The sequence below is a fragment of the Sparus aurata genome, chromosome 17 (genome assembly GCF_900880675.1).
Source record: "Sparus aurata chromosome 17, fSpaAur1.1, whole genome shotgun sequence".
Lineage (NCBI taxonomy): Eukaryota > Metazoa > Chordata > Actinopteri > Spariformes > Sparidae > Sparus > Sparus aurata.
In genome coordinates, this window is record NC_044203.1 from 20,673,586 (window position 1) to 20,693,170 (window position 19,585).

The 19,585-nt window shown below is 44.2% G+C and overlaps 1 protein-coding gene across 1 annotated transcript in view; it reads right to left on the reverse strand.

Moving 5' to 3' along the window:
* itga8 (integrin, alpha 8) overlaps positions 1 to 19,585 on the reverse strand; it is a 43,490-nt gene that overhangs the window by 12,554 nt on the left and 11,351 nt on the right. Inside the window, exons 10-20 of the mRNA XM_030394282.1 lie at positions 17,617 to 17,673; positions 17,398 to 17,450; positions 17,106 to 17,311; positions 14,094 to 14,291; positions 9,532 to 9,577; positions 9,325 to 9,432; positions 2,999 to 3,054; positions 2,447 to 2,604; positions 2,215 to 2,346; positions 865 to 932; positions 176 to 323 (exon numbers count right to left, since the gene is read on the reverse strand). Of these exons, the coding sequence (XP_030250142.1) occupies positions 176 to 323; positions 865 to 932; positions 2,215 to 2,346; positions 2,447 to 2,604; positions 2,999 to 3,054; positions 9,325 to 9,432; positions 9,532 to 9,577; positions 14,094 to 14,291; positions 17,106 to 17,311; positions 17,398 to 17,450; positions 17,617 to 17,673 (1,230 nt within the window). The remainder of the gene's footprint in view (positions 1 to 175; positions 324 to 864; positions 933 to 2,214; positions 2,347 to 2,446; positions 2,605 to 2,998; positions 3,055 to 9,324; positions 9,433 to 9,531; positions 9,578 to 14,093; positions 14,292 to 17,105; positions 17,312 to 17,397; positions 17,451 to 17,616; positions 17,674 to 19,585) is intronic.

Genomic DNA, 19,585 nt, shown 5'->3' on the forward strand with positions numbered 1-19,585 from the left:
AAACAAACACAAGACACAACAGGATGTGATGTCGTACTGTAACTGCAGCCTCAAATAGCTCACTTCCTCATTTCGAAATGGCCTCAATACTATATGTCAATTTTCAGTGTCCATCCGACTGACCCTCAATGTCAGACACATTGATTTTTAGACAAATGTGTGTGTGTGTATTTACCTCCATGCTGCGCTTCACTCCAATATAGTCGGCCTCTGGTGGGATCAGTGTGTGGAGCTCAGTCTCATAGGCTCCCTCTCCTCGGTTAGCCGCAGTAATGGTCAGCAAGACCAGATTGTCGTCTCCAATCACCAGCTCTGAGCGGTCCCTGTGTTTGTGAGTGTGTGTGTGTGTGTTTTTTTTATTTAAAAAAAGAGAACAGAGAGCAGAGAAAATAAATCATTCAGTCATGTAGAGGACACAGGAAATAAAGCACTTTGCTGCTGTCACTGACAAGAGAAATTCAGTTTATAATTTTTAAGATTGGTTCATGTGCTCTACTTCATGGAATGCAACATCCCCCCCCCCCCCCCCCCCCCCAACCAAGAATAACCCCAAAAATGTGTGTGTCCGAGTGTGTGTGTCAGCCAGTGGAGGGTGACAGGATGTTTGTACAACTCTGTCATGGAGATACGGTACAGCTGGAAACACTATAGAGAGGAGGCTAATTCACACACACCACATGGTGAATTGAACTATAATGTGAGCAGCTCAAGTGTAAACTTTGCTCATTGTGTGAGGACTAACAGACACACTCTCTTTGGTTTAGCTGCATGTGCGTTTGTGTCTATGTGTGTGTCTGCGATTGGTGTACGAAGTGTCGACTGTTTACAGGTTGAGGTCAGAGGCCGCGGCCGTGTCAGTCTTACATGGTGGCGGAGAGCTGGAGGTCGGGGATGCAAACGTTGTCGTCGCCGCAGTCCAGGAGAATGTAGGCCTGCGAGGAAGAGGGGGTAAACAAGGGGGGGTCCATGAGCAGAGTTTTCAGGTACACTGGATATCATCATGAAACCAAGAATAGAAGTAAACACACTGGGGACACACCAGGATACAGGTGTTGTACACACACACACACAGACACATAGCATGCACTCTAGAGTTCTGCTAGAGTTCAGCACAATCAGTTTGGGGTTTTGTTGTGGCAGGCTTCAGGCGGAGGTTGGTTTTGGTTTTTACCTCCGCCAAGAAGGCTATTTTCTTACCGTCCGTTTGTTTGTAGGCAGGATTCCACAAAAACTACTGACGGGATGGAGGATGGGTCTCAGCCCAGAATAGATCCTGTTCTGGGTGCAGATTTTGATAAAGGGACTGATCAGACATCACTTTCTTAGCAAGATAGGGTGGGGTTTTTCTTTTGTTTTTTTTTTACATTTCTTAGGAAATAATGCATGAATCTTGCTTGAAAGGATCAAGTGTATATAGGCGGCTTGAATATATAATTAAGTGTAATTTGCTGCAGATTGTAGATCTGATGATCTTAAATTATGGTTAAGAATTTATGAGTGCTACAGGGCTGTCATGATTGACATTTCATTACGCTTGATTGAATTAAAGGGGACCAAAGCCTAAAAATGTGAAGGAAGTGTTTCATATATTCTTCCTCATGTTTGCTTGACAAATCACTTTTAGCTGGCCTAAAGCCAAAGTTTTTGTGTGCAGTTCCCTCGATGACTGACCAGCAGTCTGAATTATGCTCCTGTGCACAAGATTTTCTTCATGTTAAGATCTTGGTTCTAATAGTTTGACCAGTTAAGTTTTGCCAGAGGAATGACAAAATTGAGCGTGGTAGGTATGACCAGGTAATGCAGATGATCTTTTTATTTTGTAGTTTTTCACTTACTTTTTTTTTTTTACTAGGCAAGCAGATCCATCAAATAATGAGTGAAATATAACATCAGGTTTAATTTATGGCTCAAGTTTGGCAGTATGTGCTTAGAGTTTGGCTCAGTCTAGTTGAGTCAAGTCAGCTTTATTTATACAGCCCAATAAATCTCACAGGTTTTTTTTCCCGCAAGTGGTTTGAGAAACTCCAGCTAATGACACCACCTAAACTTAAGCCCTCTGTGGATAAAGACAAACTCCTCAACAGAAACCCTTTAACGGGGAAGAACATGGGAGAAACTGCAGGAAAAGCAACAGAGGAGGGATTCCAGTCCCAGGACGGTCAAACATGCACTAGATGTGCAGTATTATGCTTATTGTATAATTCATACACTCACATGCTCTTGAAGGAAGGTGCTGCTGTAATGGTTGAGGACAGGTGGAAGGTCTTGGCCATGAGAGGGTGGAGCCAAGCTGTAGTTCAGTGCCAGTGAGATGGGGGTCAATTTATCCCTGAACTCATCATCCTCCTGATAGAGTGACAGAAAGTTTAAATAGTAGATGTTGGTGAATTACAAAACATCAGGCAAAGCTCTTGAATCTATGTTTGCACATGTGTGATTTGCTCACTTTCAGGTAAATGGTGTATCTCCGGCATGCACGCGGCCGGTTGTGACCCAGCGTCAGGATCCCTGTTCGCTGAGGCTGCTGGGTGTCCAGGAACGAAACCCTCTTAACGCTGCCTCTGGTGCCTTTCAACCAATCCAGCTGCAGCTCCGCTCTGAGGTCTGGACAGGAGAAACGAGGCAGAGGTGGATGGATGGAGAGGTGAGAGGAAAACATGACAATGAATTCCAGTCAATCAGCCACTCCCTCACCGCTGAATCTGTCCAGTCCCTTTATGAGTGTTATTTTCCATTATTTATGAAGTAAGGAGACGTTCGTAGGCGTTTTGCTCCACGGAGCATCATTAGACAGTGGAAACAATGTACTTGACACCTCCACTGTCTGTCTGCCTACCCTATTCTTGTTTCCAACCTCCCTCCCTCGTTTGTTCTCTATTCTGATCGGAGTGGCTGAGCCACAGTTTCACAGCAGGAAACTCTAATGAGATGTACAATGGAGCTGGCTCTGACTACTGTCCCACCCTCTGTACTTTGTACAGTGTGAACAGCTGCTTACCTACAGAGTTGGGGATCCCCACTCCACTCACTGCTGCACACACATCCACCTTCAGACTGGAGGGAGAACATTTAGGGCAGATAAAGAGAGAAGAGAGAGGAAAGGGATAACTTTTAGCATGTTTTGCTGATCAACATATTAAATGTCTGTTCACACACATTCACGATGACAAAGTCAACAAATAACACAGCTGCTAAAATATGTATCCAATCGTAAGGTCATAAAGTCCTTTCTTGATACCGAATCTAGCAATAATTCATACAGAATATATGCCATACAATTTAAGGATGGCTACGTGAACAAAGTGTTTTCTCAAAAGATTGGACGAGAAGGCAAGAACGAGTATTACATTTGTCTTTATTGTGATTGTGACTGTTGTCATTGAAGCAGCTACAAAGATCTTTTAGTTAAATATTGATTCTGTGTTAATTCTGATTAAATACTGATATGAGCACCACTGCCTCACGTCTTAAAGGTCCTGTTTGTAAGATGGTAAAACTGACGCTTTGGGTTTCCCAACTCGTCAGATACTGACGCTTTAGGATTGAAGGTCGTGTCGGCCACCATCTGAAAGCTACAGTATCTGACGAGTTGGGAAACCAAAAGCGTCAGTTTTACCATCTTACAAACAGGAGCTTTAAAGATTGTGATCTGACTAGCATATTTGTTTTGGAAGCACATGGAAGAAAGATGCTACTTGCTTTGATTTGTATTTTCTAATTAGATTTATTTTTTTTTTTAACAGCTGTTTGTGTGATGCATTGAAGTCATTTTAATGGGGGTTAGGGTTAATTGATCAATGCCATTGTCACTCAGAACAGAATCACAAGGGGTGGTGGTTGAAACTCTCCCCCTATGAAATGGGACATCAATTCAAGAGATTCATACATCATCAATAGTCATCGATGGTGTTTACATAAGCAGACGCTATCGGTCATTTCCAATATGCCGTCTTCAGCTGTGGTGATTTTTCTGTGGCAGCCCTGGTATTACTACAATGTTATTTGCCATTTAACTGATGGAAACTAAATTTACAACAAATATTAAGTGCTGGTTGTAGCGGCGACTTATTTGGAAGACATCATGAATGCACACGCTCTAATCATGTCATTATTTCATTCATTCCATGCAGGTGTTTCGACCACACTCTTGCGTCATATTTGTATGCATGCTAGAAGCAAAAAACACAAACTAGACGGTATGATTAACTAAATAAACTGCCCATACTAGAGCCACTTCTTCCTTCCTGCACTCCAGGGCGCAGTGGGAAACACCGCTGAGGGCCCGCGAGCCCCTCAATTAGACACACAGACATGGGAGACTGGGAAACATGTCTGCATTTCCTCTGTTTATGTATGTGTGAGTGTTTGTGTGAGTTCATGTGTGTGTGTGTGTTATCACCTCTTTAATCAAGAACAGGAAAGTGACTCCCACACAGGGAGCTCCGCACTGTTAATATCCACTAATCGTAGAGAGCTTACAGACGCAACGCTCCTGATTCGCCACAGAAGACTCAGCAGTTTGAGGCATGAGGCAAACGACTTCATGTGATTATTGTTTGTTTGGTTTCAGCTCACAAACCCCAACATACAAAAAGCAGATGTTGTGGATGCGTGTATGTTTGTTAATAATTAGGATTCCCCATTAGATGACACAATGATGATGAGCTAGTTCCCCCCCGCGCTCCTCATGTGTGTGATGCAGATGTGAGTTTATGGGTGTGTGATAAATACAGGTTTCTATTTTAAAAATTGCTCCCTAAAGTCATGCAGACCTCTCCATTTGGTTGCACGCCTGTTTTAATAAGTGTTGCATGTAAGCATGTGCATGTTTTTTTATTGTTTTTTTGGGTGGGTTCGCACAAGTGTGACTCTAATAAGCACTGTATGTCAAACTTAAGTGTATGTAGCGCAGAAATGACCCACATTTTACTCACAACAGCTCCGGCCTCGGTTAGTCATTACTGTACGTAATTTCCCCCAAAATGCATCTGTGCCCCGCCGCCCTCCTTTCACGCTGCTGGTCGACCCTCCCTGCAAACATGCACACATAAATCCCCTCCCCTACAACCCCCGGGCCCACTTAATGAGTGAGGATTGTAAATTCAAGGCTGGTCATCAAGTAGTCGTCCCTCCTTCTCCACGACTCTTTCGTCCTTCCATCCAGCCCCATGTGCAACACATGTATCACCATTGCATTAGAGTCAGGAAGCTAAACGTTGCAGAAAACCAATGCCCTAGCAATCTCTGAAAAACCCATCAGGACATTTAAACCCGCAGTAACTGATTTTTGGGCCACTTGGGGGCAGCATAAACAAGCTATGACTACAATCTAACATATCATCATCAGATATGTTGAACATATTTGCAAACTGTTACAACATTCAATCTTGGAAAGAATCATAACCACTGGACCAAGTAGAAATGTAATTCCTGGCTACTGCCTTTGCCTGGATTAGGAAAAAAGACGCTCAGCCCCACTCTCCCCACTATAAAGGCTTAAAATGAGCCAGAAATACTGAAAGAAATATTCTGATATTTTTAAACCTGGGCCCAATAATTCCAGGTGTTTACTGTGTAAATGATTCACACTTACCAAAAGTTTTGAATCGGTCCAGTAGATCTCCCCAACCAGCAGCCATAATACGGCTGCAATGTAATCCTTTGGGGCAACTCAGATCGTGAAAGGTACGCAAGTGCTTGTTTTAGCCTGAAGTTGTTTTCTGGCAACAGCACAGAAATAATTCCCGGGGAGAGACCGTTTAAGTTAATAATAAGATCCTTTTTGTAATTGCAGCAAGAATTAATTTCCAAATTCACGGTTGACTATTTAACTGATTTCATTGATGCAATGCATGTCAGGCAACAACCAATACAACTCACCTCATGAGAGTTCAGAGTGAGACGTGTGTTTCTGGTTACAAAAAGGATGTTATTATGTATCAAATGTCTATGTCCAAAGGAATCATGTATGTATTATTGTCAGACCCAACAACATCAGCCTGTCAGTGGATAGACATGTGGACGTAACTTTGATGGTCGTAGTTGCCCCAAAGGATTACATTTCAGCCATTGTAACCGTCCAACTGAGGACATCTACTGGACTGAGTCCAAACCTTTTGGTAAGTATGAATCATTTACACACCCGAACATGTAAATATAAGTCCCAGGTTTTAAAAGAACACCAGAAATACCAGTTTTTAAGAGCAAAATCAGATGCTTAACCCCTGACTCAAATGTAATGTTAATACATTAGAGGCCCAGTCTAGGCCTACCTCCCATCACGCGTCTCTCCAGCTCTCACCGCAGGGAAATAACTAAAATGTCCAAAAATGTTCACCCCTCTGAAACGTAAGGGCCTCAGACATCCTTTAATTCTACGGGCTGCAGTGGGACTCTCTGCATGTGTGTCCTATATGTCCTATCTGATCCCGTACCTCTGACCAAAACTTTATGGCGGTTTATTTAAATAAGCCAAGTTTTGTTTTGACAGAATTCCACAGTTTAGGACTCTCTGTCAATCCGACCCAAATCCTGTTCCCTTTTCACTCACTGCCAACACTCACACACCACTAAAGCGCACACACAGACACCATGGTGGCGACTAGCCGAGCACACTTCTCCCGTCCAGATACTACAGCGGTTCAAGCCCCAGTAAGTTAAGACCAACAATAGACTGTGGTGAAACAGCAGGAGAGTCGAGACTCCCCTCCTTCAGTCCCCCTTGACTAAACCAAAACCCCAATACTGTTCAAAGCCAGCCTGCTACCCACAGGAACAATAACATAATCAAAATAGAATCATGCAGTATCATATTAATTGCAGGGGCCCATAAATCTGACTTTCCAGGTTATACGAGCACGCCTTCTCAGTGTGCTTCTAAATTATTGCATTAGACACACAGACAAACAGACCTCGGCTGATGGTAGACGTCGAGAGCTCAGGGGTGAAATATCTGTCACATCTGTCACTGTGTGTGTGTGATTTGTGAGAGTGTATACGTTATGCTGCATACCACTTCATGATACAGTATACAGCCGTGAGATTTCTGGTGCAGCTCTGGGGTTCAGAGCCGCAGCGGGCCTCATTAGTCTCGTGTTTGTTTAAGACCTTGATCCCTTTCACTTGAATTCACCTGCGCGCACACACAAACAAACACACACACACACACACACACACACACACACACACACACACACACACACACACACACACACACACACACACACACGTCTCTACAACAAATTCATTTTAAGAAGTATCTTGAGTGTGGTTGCTGGAAAGGTTTCTAGACTAAGTATACTGCACTTGAAGATTTCACTTTAAATTTTTGAATGACTTTGAGTCTGGTATTGACGGGCACTATTGTCCCACAATGCAATGCCAAACAGAAGTGCTGGAGCGATATGCAGCTGGTAAAAATTACAACCAATTGCGGACTGTGGTGAGGAGCTGGAGGAACATTTTAGTAAACAAAAAGAAAATCAAATAAATTCTTGTCTTTCTTTGTGTCAGTGGTGCATTAGTCAGTATTTCTTTTTCACCAAGTTTTTTTTTCTAAGCTTATTTTGATTTTATTCAAACTGGCCACAGACAAGTTTTTTGCCTGAATGTATACTTAATAAGTTAATGCAGAAGTCACAACGTAATGGCTATAAAATATTGACACCATTTGCATTTAGACATGCATTTAGACTGGTTGCCTATAAACTCTGCTTTTACTATGCTGTTCTGTCTCACACCAGGCACGAAATATCACAGGAAAATTTGCTTCACATCTCCATTACAGAGTGAATAAACTCATATTTTGTCCTGTGTTGTTGGTAGTTGCAACTCTGAGGAAAATGAAAAGCGATCCGGTTGTCCGTGCAGCAGAGGTGCCAACAATAAGATAGCTTGGAAACACTAAGGAAGGAAAAATAATTGTTCACTTTAGCCTCATAAAGCCCTGGTGAGTTTTGAATCTCTTTTTCAAGAGAGATTAAGGGGGGCAGCATTAAAACATGGTTACAACAATAAATATCGAAAACACTCTGTTTAAACAGGCCGAAGCCAATCCTTTAAAGGCGACATATCATGTTCATTTTGAGGTTCATAATATTATATACACTTACTACTAGAATAGGTTGGCTTTAATGCCCAAAAAACCCCATCAGTGTTCTCATAATGTCCAGTGCTGCAGCAGTATGAACTGCTGTCACACACGCTGTCTCTTTAAGGCCCTCCCTTCCCAAAGACCAAGTCTGCTCTGATTGGTCAGCTTACACATGCCTAAGCCAGCACCACTAACAACAACAGAGCGGCTGTGCTATATCAATTCTTTCGTGCCAAAGTAGCTGCTAGGCATTAAATAATGCACATGTGTGACATGGTGACATAGTGTGATGTCACAAAGTTGTGGCATTAGTGGCAGTGCTGGCCAGCCCAACCTACATAAAAATATAAACAAAAAACATGAAAGTCTAGAGGGGAATGCCCAATGTCCGCTACTTGGACAATAAATCAAACAAATGCCCCTTCTGGGTATGACAAACAAATGCCTCCTACAAGCACCAGGGAAATAAAATGTCAAACTGGAGGTGTATAGGGGCTTGGATTTTAAGGGGCTCCCAAATAAACACAGTTTACTCACTAGAAAGATGTGGACAGCCAAGAAAACCCAAAAGGGCCTAAGCAGTCTAAGGGGACCGACTCAGACTGAGGGTGCGAGCCCTCTTGTCATACCACCGTGATTGGCTGGGAGGGAAATGCCCCAAGCTGCTTCCACTCCCCAATCATGAGTCAAGTCGCTTCATCCTGTGCACAGGTGATCTGAATCTTCTGCAATTAGGTTTAGGCTACAAAGTCACTGAATGAAAGGCGGTAATACTGATGAGGCGTTTCAGGAGCGCTGTTTTCTGTGGGAGAGAGAAGCTTCTGTTGGTGTAGACTTTGACCTTTGCAAATATCAAGACCTTTTACATACACAAGGACTGATATATACAGTGAAACCATTAACAAAACGATACAACTTCCTTTAATTGCCCCCTGGGGACAAATCAATTGAATTGAATTGAACTCAAAAGCCTAATATTGGACAGGTGAGGAGGAACCAGCCCAATGAGAAAATTACATATGAAAGTAAAGCAGTATACACACACACACATATATATATATATATATATATATATATATATATATATTATATAATGTATTGTTTGAAAGTTGTGGATGCATGTGATCACACAACACAACTGTGGACCATGATGCAGTCATGGGCTGTATTGAAGAATGCGGTGTAGGTGTGAGAGGGAATTTACTAGTTTCTTTGGAATTAGATGTTCTTACCAGGTGACCATAATATCTGTCTGGGGCAGGTGACACTGTCGGTCATCAGGGTTCAGGATTCTGGGAGTCAAGATCATTTCAGCTTCCACGGACACTACAGCTCGAGACCTACACACAAGCAAACACACACGCATGACACTTTCTGACATGACGAAACTGAAAAAGGAAACGCGCAAAAGGTTAATATGAGACAGAACACATTCTTACCTGTACACCGACACCTCGCCTGAGCCGAACGCCCCCACTATCAGATCTGTAGAGAGAGAGAGAGAGAGAGAGAGAGAGAGAGAGAGAGAGAGAGAGAGAGAGAGAGAGAGTGAGAGAGTGTGTGTGTGTGAGAGAGAGAGACGGGAAATAGAGAGCTTCAAAGAATGCCACAGATGGGACTGATTTCAAGGTCTCCAGCAATCTTCATCAAACACAGACTTCTCACTTAATACACACACACCCACAGACACACACACACACACACACAGTGACATTACATTGACTCTCTGACATTTCTTTCTTATCCTTTCACACATGACCCACTTCAGACTAAATTCATAAACACAACACAAGTTTATGTGTGTGCTTGTACACGTGTGTGTGTGTGTGTGTGTATTCACATGTTTGTGTGTTTTTCTGCCAGACATGCGGGGGACCCTACGCTCCATTCCAGCGCCATCAGAAAGCCGACATCGCTCCAATCACATTCTGATAAACAACATTTCCCAACAGCCTGCGTAGGAATGGCTCCTAATTGTAAGCAGCAGCAGATCTCCTCTATATTAGAATTTTTTATATGTTTTCATGGGTTTTGTGATGAACACACACTTTTAATTGGCTGCGGAGTTTAAAATAGAGCACAAATTTAATGGCTGTGGTAAGGGGACACATACCAATGAAAGCCGCACACACACAAACACAGACACACACACACACACACACTAGCGCTGATTAAAACAAGGTGAAACTGAAGAGAGGCACTTAATGGATACAAACCACCACTGCCAGATGCAGCAAGACTGTGTGATCCTGAGAAACACAGAATAACCTCATGCTGCTCACAGAGAAGCTGATTATTCTTTTCATGATCAATCAATCTGTTATTATTCTTTATGATTAACTGATTAAGTGTTTGGCCTATAAAACAATAGAATAGTAAAGAATGGCAATTTCCCAGACTCCAAAATCTAGTTGGGTTAGAAAACCTCACATGATGTGAAGAAAGGGAATGTTTTTTTGACTTAATTATCAAAATCCTTTTCCTGTTATATAACTCTGCTTTCGCTGTCAGTGAAACCTGCTGCAGGGAATATTGGTCTGAGCTATGGTGGAAGTGTAATCTTGTAGACTTTGCTTGTCATTTGCTGTGTCTTTCCTCTCCTGCGCACTTAAGAAGAAAGGGACTAATTGAATCTGAGCGAGGCACATCTGTTTCTGCCTTCGGCTGCAGTCACTGAGTCCCCCTGAAACCACAACATTAAACATTTAGGCCCTGTCCCTGTTCCCCTGGGGTGTGCTATGTCGCTATGCGAATGTGTGGCGTTGTGTGTGTGTGTGCGTACTGTATCGAAAAGCCTGCAGTGAGAAAGGACCTCAAGATGTGGATTTTGTGAGGTACGGAAAAGGGGGAAAAAGAGCGCAGGAGAGGGAGGAGGAGGGAATGATAGAACGAAGAGGAGGGCAGAGGATAGAGCACTTGGCCTTTAAACCGCAATCTGTGAAAGCCATCAGAAGCAAGGTGTGTTTCCAGAGACCGCCTCGCTCCCAGTCCACATTCCTACGTCCATCCCGAAATCCAACTCCTGCCATAGGTGTGTGTTTTCAACACAGTGGTTGTCTGTATCCCTCAGCCTGACTCCTTTGTTTGCTCTCAAAACCGCCACATGACATGAGGCTGATTTGAGGACCGGGCATCTCTGGGGTTAAGTGTGTGTGAGAGTGTGAGTGCGTGCATGGCTGCGCCGAGGGCTAAATCAAATAACAGTCCACTTTCCTTTTCATGTCAATCCCATTTCCTTACACACAGGAAAGCTTGCCTGCCACTGTTGATTTGAGGTTAGCGTGTGCGCGTGTGTCTATAGAGACAGACAGAAAACCCTACCCACACACCAGTGCATACACTCCACTCATTGATAGGTGCAGGTTCAGTGTTGGTAACCGAGCTGCGGCAGCCGATGGTGTCTGTCCTGAGCTGTGAAAACACAACCTCCATCCAGAGTTTAGACATACTGTCAAGCTGTCACTGGCTGCCTGTTTGGCTGCAGGAGACTGGCCTTAATGACGAAATGCCAAAGGTCAATGGCACTCAGTGGAGAGGGAGGCAGTTTTGGGAGAGAAAAGGAGGATTTCTTTCTTTTTGGATGCATGTGTGGGATTTTTCAGGCTGTTCAGTAACTTGCCAGCTATGATACATATTTTGAATTCTATGCTAACACTACTTTTTTATACTGAAAAGCACATTTTTCGCAGTGCAGACAGGCGGAATAAGCTGTTCCAGATTGGAATTTGTTAGGCTTGACTAACATTTTGTTTAAAGGTATGTTTATGATATGATATGTTTATGATGAAAAATCTTGCAAGAAAAAGGTACAAATTGTGTCACCTTTTACTGATTCTAACCTGAAAGTACATCCAGAATGGGTTGAAAATACAGATGGTCACTAAATCTAAGAGTAAACAAGAACCAGTCATACATTTTACACCTACTTACCAACCTAATGACCCCTCACCACCACACACATCCAAATCACCCACCCTGACACGTCTCTACGTCTTTAACTCTCTCAGCTAGTCGCTTTGATTGACAGGTAAAACATTGTCAGTTTTTGAACTTTGACCCCTCGAGTGAACCTGAAATGCACCAGAGGCAATTTGACCCCCTCTTACGATACACAGCCGACCCTAACCTTAACTCCAGCCTTTAGCCTGAGCCACACGCCGCTTCTCTGCCTCCACTGAGTCAGTGAAACATCAACTCAGGGCTGCTTTCAACTCATGCTCACGACCAAAGAGGCATGCTTTTGAATTTAAGTTGTGTTAAATTGTAGAAGCCAATCGTCTGCTTTATCACGGCCAAGCCAGGAAACATATATCAGCCCATTGTGCTGTGCGGGGCGGTGTTGCCTAGAAGTCTGCTGTGTGGTGACTTACTGAAAAAGAGTTTTGTGGACTTTAAATGTCGGTGTCTCTCTTTGTTCTGGTGCTGCCTTTCTTCGTCTTACTTTGCCTTTTCTACCTTTCATTTAGTTTTCCGCTGTGAGCTATCAAGTAAAAACACACGTGTTCGACGTAATCCTTGAGAACAGAACAGTCCATTAAAGCTAAAATTGGAGCTTAATCATCATCCTTCCCTCTCTCTGTGCGCTCCTGCAGTAGACTAATGACATTTAACGTCAGTGGCAGCATATGGCGCTCGAGCAGGCCTCCCAGACGCCCGCTCAGTCCTCTCATAATTCTGATCAAACGTCTCCGGCTCCTTTGAACAGTGTGACTTTACTACTGTGCTAACGACACTCCGTGTGTGTGTGTGCCTGTGTGTGTGTGTGTCTGTGAGCTTCACTTCCGCCAGCCCGCTCCCTAATGACAGGCGACACAAGCGCTGCACCGCTTGTGTGTGTGTGTGCACATGTTTATACAGTGTGTGTGTGTGTGTTGGCTGAAAAGCTCTGCCACCCGTGAGTTTCTACTCACTCCCTCCTCCCAGAAGGGCCTCCACCAAACCTGTAACCCCTGTGTGTGTGTTTACTGTGCGATGTTTTTGAATCCGGGATCTCGGATTTGCAGCGGGTCTAGCTTTGACCTGGAGCCTGGCGCGCGCTCAAGAAAATACTCTCCGGCCGCCAATGAAACTGATCACACGCCGCACATGTGAGGTGTGTGTACTCCTGTGTGTGTAATTTCCCTTGATATCCTGTTTGTGGAATGAAGGAATATGTTATTGTAGCCGAATGAGAAGGAAAAAGAGGGAAGGGAGTGGGGGGCAAAGAAAAGAAAAGAGAAAAGAAAAGAAAAGAAAAGGTAAAACTAAACAAATTCTCCTTTTCAGCCTAATCTGTGGAAGCACAGAGCCAGAGCAATGCTGAGAGGAGACTGGCTCTAAATTAGGGAGAAAATTAGGTAGTAAAACAGTGGTTTAACAAACCTGCCTTGCTTCCAGTGGTTTTTTGCTTCTGAACTGAAAACTCACGTATATAAACAGCCTCACACTTAAAAAAAAAAGAAAAGAAAATCCCCTCCTTTTCAGGTCTCGTGTGATTGAAGTAAGGTTTCTAATGTGCTCTGTGAAGTCAGAAGGTGGAGGTGTCTGGTAAAGTCAGTAGGCGGGAGCTGCTTGGATGTAATTTGATTGAGCGCTGCTTTGTCTGCTCGCAGTTTCGGGGATTTGGGCTTAGGCTTGAATGTCACGCGGATAATGCAGCATTATACTTTTTTCTCTCAATCTTGTATTTTCTCTCCTTTCTGGAGCACTGTAAATCCCCAAAGAATGGATGCAGCAGCGGTTCATTGGCGTGCATCCCTATACCCCCTTCCTCTGACTGATGACTTTACCAGAGAAGAGGAGGGAAAGCAGCACAGGAGAACATGAGGATGGTAGCGGAGGAGTGCATGCATGGGGGGGAACGATGAAATGTGGAGGTCAGGAACGAAGAGGAGGGAGGCTGTAATGAGAGGAGCTGGAAGGAAAGTGGAGAGGAGAAGGAATGTGAGTTTGAGAAAGAATTTTGATTATAACGTGGGGAGCTGAGTAGAGAGGGATTGACTTGTTGAGTGCGAGTGTTTACCAGGATACTGGTTGTTGTCCAGGTCCTGGCCTCCTCGCAGAGTGAATCCAAATCCAGGCAAGCCGCCTCTGGGGGTCCGGGCTGCTCTCAGCTCCTGGCTCAGCGTCAGGCCTTGCGTGGACACATCTCTGTTACCGTTGAAGATCAATACTCTGCCTCCACGCTCCTCGCCTCCGAACGGACAGCCCACTGCCACGTCTGACAGATGACACAAGAAGGGATGGTTTAGACATCAGCGGGGTTAAGGTCCCTCTGAGACAGGGAAACATGCAGGTAGAAGGAAAAGAGCTTGACTTCCATTTACCTGCACTCTGGGACCATGACAGCATGGTCCTTCACCTCTTTCCTTAATTTCCATTCGCTTAAATTATCTTTAAATCGTTCTTTTTCTGCTCGGGGTTACTGTTAAGGTCATTGCGGTAACTTTTTGTTACTTTATATTGCTCCGCAGGGGAAACATTTGGTTAAATATCACCTAATTATAAGTGAGCAAATGGGTAGGCTGGCTCGTCTGGATTGGTCGTAGACATTTCAGGAAATAAAGTTATCTGCTTTCTTACGGAGAGTTAGAAGAGGAGCTAGATACCGGTCTCAGCGTTTGTCCATCAAATATGAAGCTGTGGACTGGCTAGCAGTGGGTTAGCTTAGTATAAAAACTGGAACCAGGGAAAAACCAGAAAAAATATCTGCTTACCAGCACCTCTAAACTTGAATAAGTGTACAGCCAAGCAGCTTGGAGGCTTTTTTTATCTAAACTTGGACAATACCTTTAAGATGACTGAGCTCGAGGACAGATGATGATGGTAGCCTATCGATCTTCTCATGTAATTCCTGGCAGCGGGGTTAACAATGTGTAAGCGTATGTATTCCCAAAGATGTTAAAGCCCCTGGAAGTAGGCTATTAGGAAAAGTTAAACACTCCAAAACTCAGCTAATCTGGAATGTGTGCGTCCAGCGGATTTGCTAGACAACGGTCTGGAAAAACAAGCAAAGACACCCCCTTTATTTTCATCAGATCTCATCAAATTCTCATCAGGTCCAATGTTTCCCTCATGGGTGTACGGAAATACGCGGAATCACTTTTTCTTCCAGCGGAGAGCTCTTGTTAAATCGATCTAATCTATTCTAACTTTCCCTCTAATCCAATATTGCTGTTTTTGTGTAAGACGCAGTTGCTCACAGCAAGAAAATGAAAGAGAAAGCAGGTCTTCATGGACTTCCTTCGGACATGATGCAGGCATGTAGTTGTTGAACAACAGTGCACCCGACAACACAGACATGAAAACAGAGATACAACCCTTGAGCACCTGTCCTGACATGAAAAGTAACACTGAACTCTTTAACCTTTTAATGTCCACACATCGCACTGTCCTGCACACAAGTATCGCCCAGTACTGTAACTGTCCGAACACCTCTAGACATCCTGTTTGTCTCTGGACCCCCTCTTACTCAGCCTAAACAAGTAGTTCCACATGAAGCAGATTGTGGGGTAGGGAGGATAAATGCAACCATGTGTGTATGCAAGTGTATACATGTGCTCATCTGTGCGCATGTGCGCCTGTGAGCCTGTGTGTCTATGCGTGGGTACGTGTACGTAACCGAATGACTATGTTAGAAGCAACATACTTCAAAAAAAGTCTTCAAGTAATGTGAAAGTCACTCACGGGCATTGCTCAACAGCATCCCACACAACGCAGACATCCGCAGGGAAAAATGCGGAACACCCACTGTGATCACTGAGACCAGCGCTATAGGAGATCGTCGCTCGCAGACAGAAAGAGGCTGACACTGTGTGAGCGATGGTGACAGAGAGCCAGTGTTGGTTGGTAGATATTAAAAAACAAAAAAAAGCCACATGGCAAATTGAATTAAGCTAAATCGCGTGGTTTCAGCTGACACTTAACAGAGCCACGAGGATGAGCAGGAATTGGCAGAGTTCTGCAGAAAAAGAGGGAGTGATGAGGTCCCTGCAGACAGAAAAGGGATCTGCTAGTGATTAAATCACAACGGGGCACAGGTACACTTCAACGCAGACGTTTGACATTAGCAAAAAAATAAGCTGCTGAAACCTCTGATCACAGTATTTCCTTGGTGACGACCATAACGTAATGCCGGATAATGAAATCATGCACAGTCATGGAGCAGGTCTGGCGGAGAGGCTCCGTGTCCTCTCAGGTCACGTCACCACCCCTCAGAGACCGTCGCATCCTGACAGCCGATCCTGATTTATGTTTGTGCTCAGAGAAAGCTTCAGTATTGATCCAATGGTTATTGATCTGCTGGTTAAAGGGTTTAAAGGGGTGGGACACGCATTAACACATGCAGTCCATGAATAAATAAAACTCAAAACAGTGCGCTTGATGTCATACGAGCTCCATATGTGCTTCAGTTCATTCATTTTTTAAGGGCAGCAGGCCTGAGCTTTATGGAGCATTTGTGCTACAGGCTGCATGCGTTGTGTGTATGTGTGTGTGTGTGTGTGTGCATGAGCGTGCGCATGTGTGTGTCCAATCAATGTGAGGATAAAACAAACACACTGAAGAGGAATGAACCCAGGGCTGCAGGACAGAAACTCCCAGATGATTTTATCTCAGTGCACATCTGGTGAGTTAAAAATAACTCCAACACACACTTACGCACACATGGCCGTAACCCTTATCAACACAGGAGGGAACAAGTTCACACAGACAACCTTTCATCGGCGCACTTCCTGATTGGCTGAAGAGCTTTGAGTTTTCTCATGCCGCGGCATCCGTAAGGATTTTCCCAAGTCTGAGACAAAACAGTCCGAGAGGCACGGGAAACACAGAAAAAGATATGTCTGTCGGGTTCACCTGGAAACACAAGCTCCATATGGCCGGACAAGGGTCGTGCTAAATTTCCTCATCTCTTCTCTCTTTGTTTCCTCTCTCATCTTGTCTATTTTTGTTTCTCAGATGAATTTCATCTGGCTCAATTTCCTTTTTATCTCATCTTTCTCCTTTTTGTTCTTCCTTCATTCTCCGAGCATACCGTTGTATCCGTCCTGGTTGATGTCTCCAAGGGGTGCTATAGCCGTGCCGAAGCGCCCGAAGACGAGTGTCCCGGTGAGGGCAACAGGTTTGGTGAAGGTGAGCGGGGCCGTCTGCAGGTACAGGTACACCCTCCCCACCTCTCTTGGCTTGCTCTCCATCTCCCTCTCCATGTAGAGGGGCGCCCCGACCAGCACATCGTCGGTCCTGGGGAGACAAGTTTCAGTTCTCAGAGGACAAAAGACGTGGAGAGAGCGTATGTGTCTGGAGTGACGTGAGAGCTCTAGGCTTACCCGTCTCCATTCAGGTCAGTGACAGCCACCGAGTAGCCAAAATAGGAGGCCATCTGAAGGACAGAGAAAGAAGGAGCTTGGGTATATTCAACCGTAAACTCAATATGGTATGATTTTCCTCTAATTTCATTTTCATCCCCATGCAAATGGAAGTGGGAGAAGGGTGCAGGAGTAGGTATGTGACCATGCAGTCTAAATGGGATGTGTTGGCGCTCCTACCTGCTCCCCCGTAAAGTTCTGGATGAAGGTCAGATTGGTGGAGTTGATCATCGCCACCTAAAACAAGCACACAGACTGTAAGATGCAATCCGGCTCGACGACATTAAAAAACAAAAGACTTTGTTCTCGCAGCAGTCCAGGATCAAACATGGCCAAGCAGTCTGACAAACAGGCACATGAAGAATGCAGGGAAAGAAAAAAAAAAAAGAAAGAAGCATAAACCGCATAAAAAGCTTTTATTCTACAGAAACCTCTTTCTTTCCCCTGCCCTCCCCCAACCATCATCGTCTGTGTGCCTCTACCATTTCCCCCCTCATCTTTCTCTCCTTCCCCCCATCCTAACCCCGGTCGTGGGGAGCGACGGAGGAGGGTTGGGGGGGGGCTGAGAATTCCTTCATAAGACCTAAAATAACAACCACATGGAGACAGCCGGGGGCTACGCGTACACACACACACACGCACACACACACACATGCAAGATACAAGTCGACCCAATCGCAGATGTCTCAAAGACACATTGAACGGGGATAGACTTACGAACACAGACAGATGAACACAAATATTGAATCAGAGTGCTCTGAGTTGTCACAGATTGGTCACAGAAGAAACCTGATCGCGGATGACGGCCTCTAACGCGGCCTACCTGCATCCCTCATAACACGCCTCATGCTGCGAGCTACGAGCCCCCCTCCTCTGTGACACTCGCGGTGCACTGTCTGTACAGGAAGGAGCATGCTAGCATCAGCTACAACGTTCAGACAGAAACTGCTGCAGTGTGTGTGTGCGAAGAGTGTGATGAGTCTCGCGGTTGCACTGCAGGTTAGGGTTAGGGGTCAGGCTTGTGTGGAGAAGGGTTAGTGGGGTTAGGTGGGGTCACCGCCCTCCACATGCAGCGGAAGCCGTGTGTCATTAGGGAGGATTGACACAGTCAGCCCCGGGGACATGTTCCCATAAGAGAACACAAGGCGCACCACAGTTTACACACACTGCATTGCTGCACACACTGTATTTGCATGTAGATGCACGTGCATGGTAAAAGCTGTTATCCCATATGAAGCAGTACAAGCAGACGAGTCTAGAGGCCTTTACTTCTGATCCCTTCTGCGCTTCTTATCTCACACAGACTGCCACATATCCGTACATCTTGAAATGTCAGGATCACAGCATGCAGATGGGAGCAACAGAGTAAAGGCAAAACAAAAACAATACGTTTCACCATAAGCCACCAAAACAGCTTAAAACTTCCTTTTGCATGGATTCTACACATCTCTGGAAACATTCCTGGAGGAACAGAGACCATTCTTCCAAAATATGTTGCCTAATTTGGTGTTTTGACAAAAAGTGCTGTTGAACACGCTCAGTCAAAAATCTCCCATATGGGTTAAGAGTTTGCAAAGGCCATGACATACAGTTAACACTATTTTTTTCAGACTGCTCAAACCACTTTGGTTACTTGATTCTCTACATTCATTATGCTTGAAAAGAAGAGAGTCTTTTTTTGTTGACCTAGGAGGAAAAACTCCCATGTGAGCCCTTTTTGTAGAATTTTGCTTTAAGACTTTCAAATCTCACAAGAAGTTTGTGTTTAATTTAGCATAAAAGTATCTCAATACCCTTAATAAAACACACAGGAACCTAAAAAGTAAAAATTTTACCAGTGATGGAATTTAACCAGGTGCATTAACTCAAGTATTTTGCTTAAGAACAATTTTGAGATACTTGTGATTTACTTAAGTACTTTTTTCTTCACTGATTCTATTAATTTCTGAATGCTGCATCAGGGCCAAAGTAGCCAAAAAAACAAAACACTGACTCTGATCACACTCCCACTGTTAAATTTATCAGATACGATAATCGGCCAGACCCATTGCGCACAGAATAAACATACATGTAGATATATGTATGATTTACTTTTGACTTTTGATATTTCAATGCATTCGATATCAGATACTTTAAGATGTTTACTGAA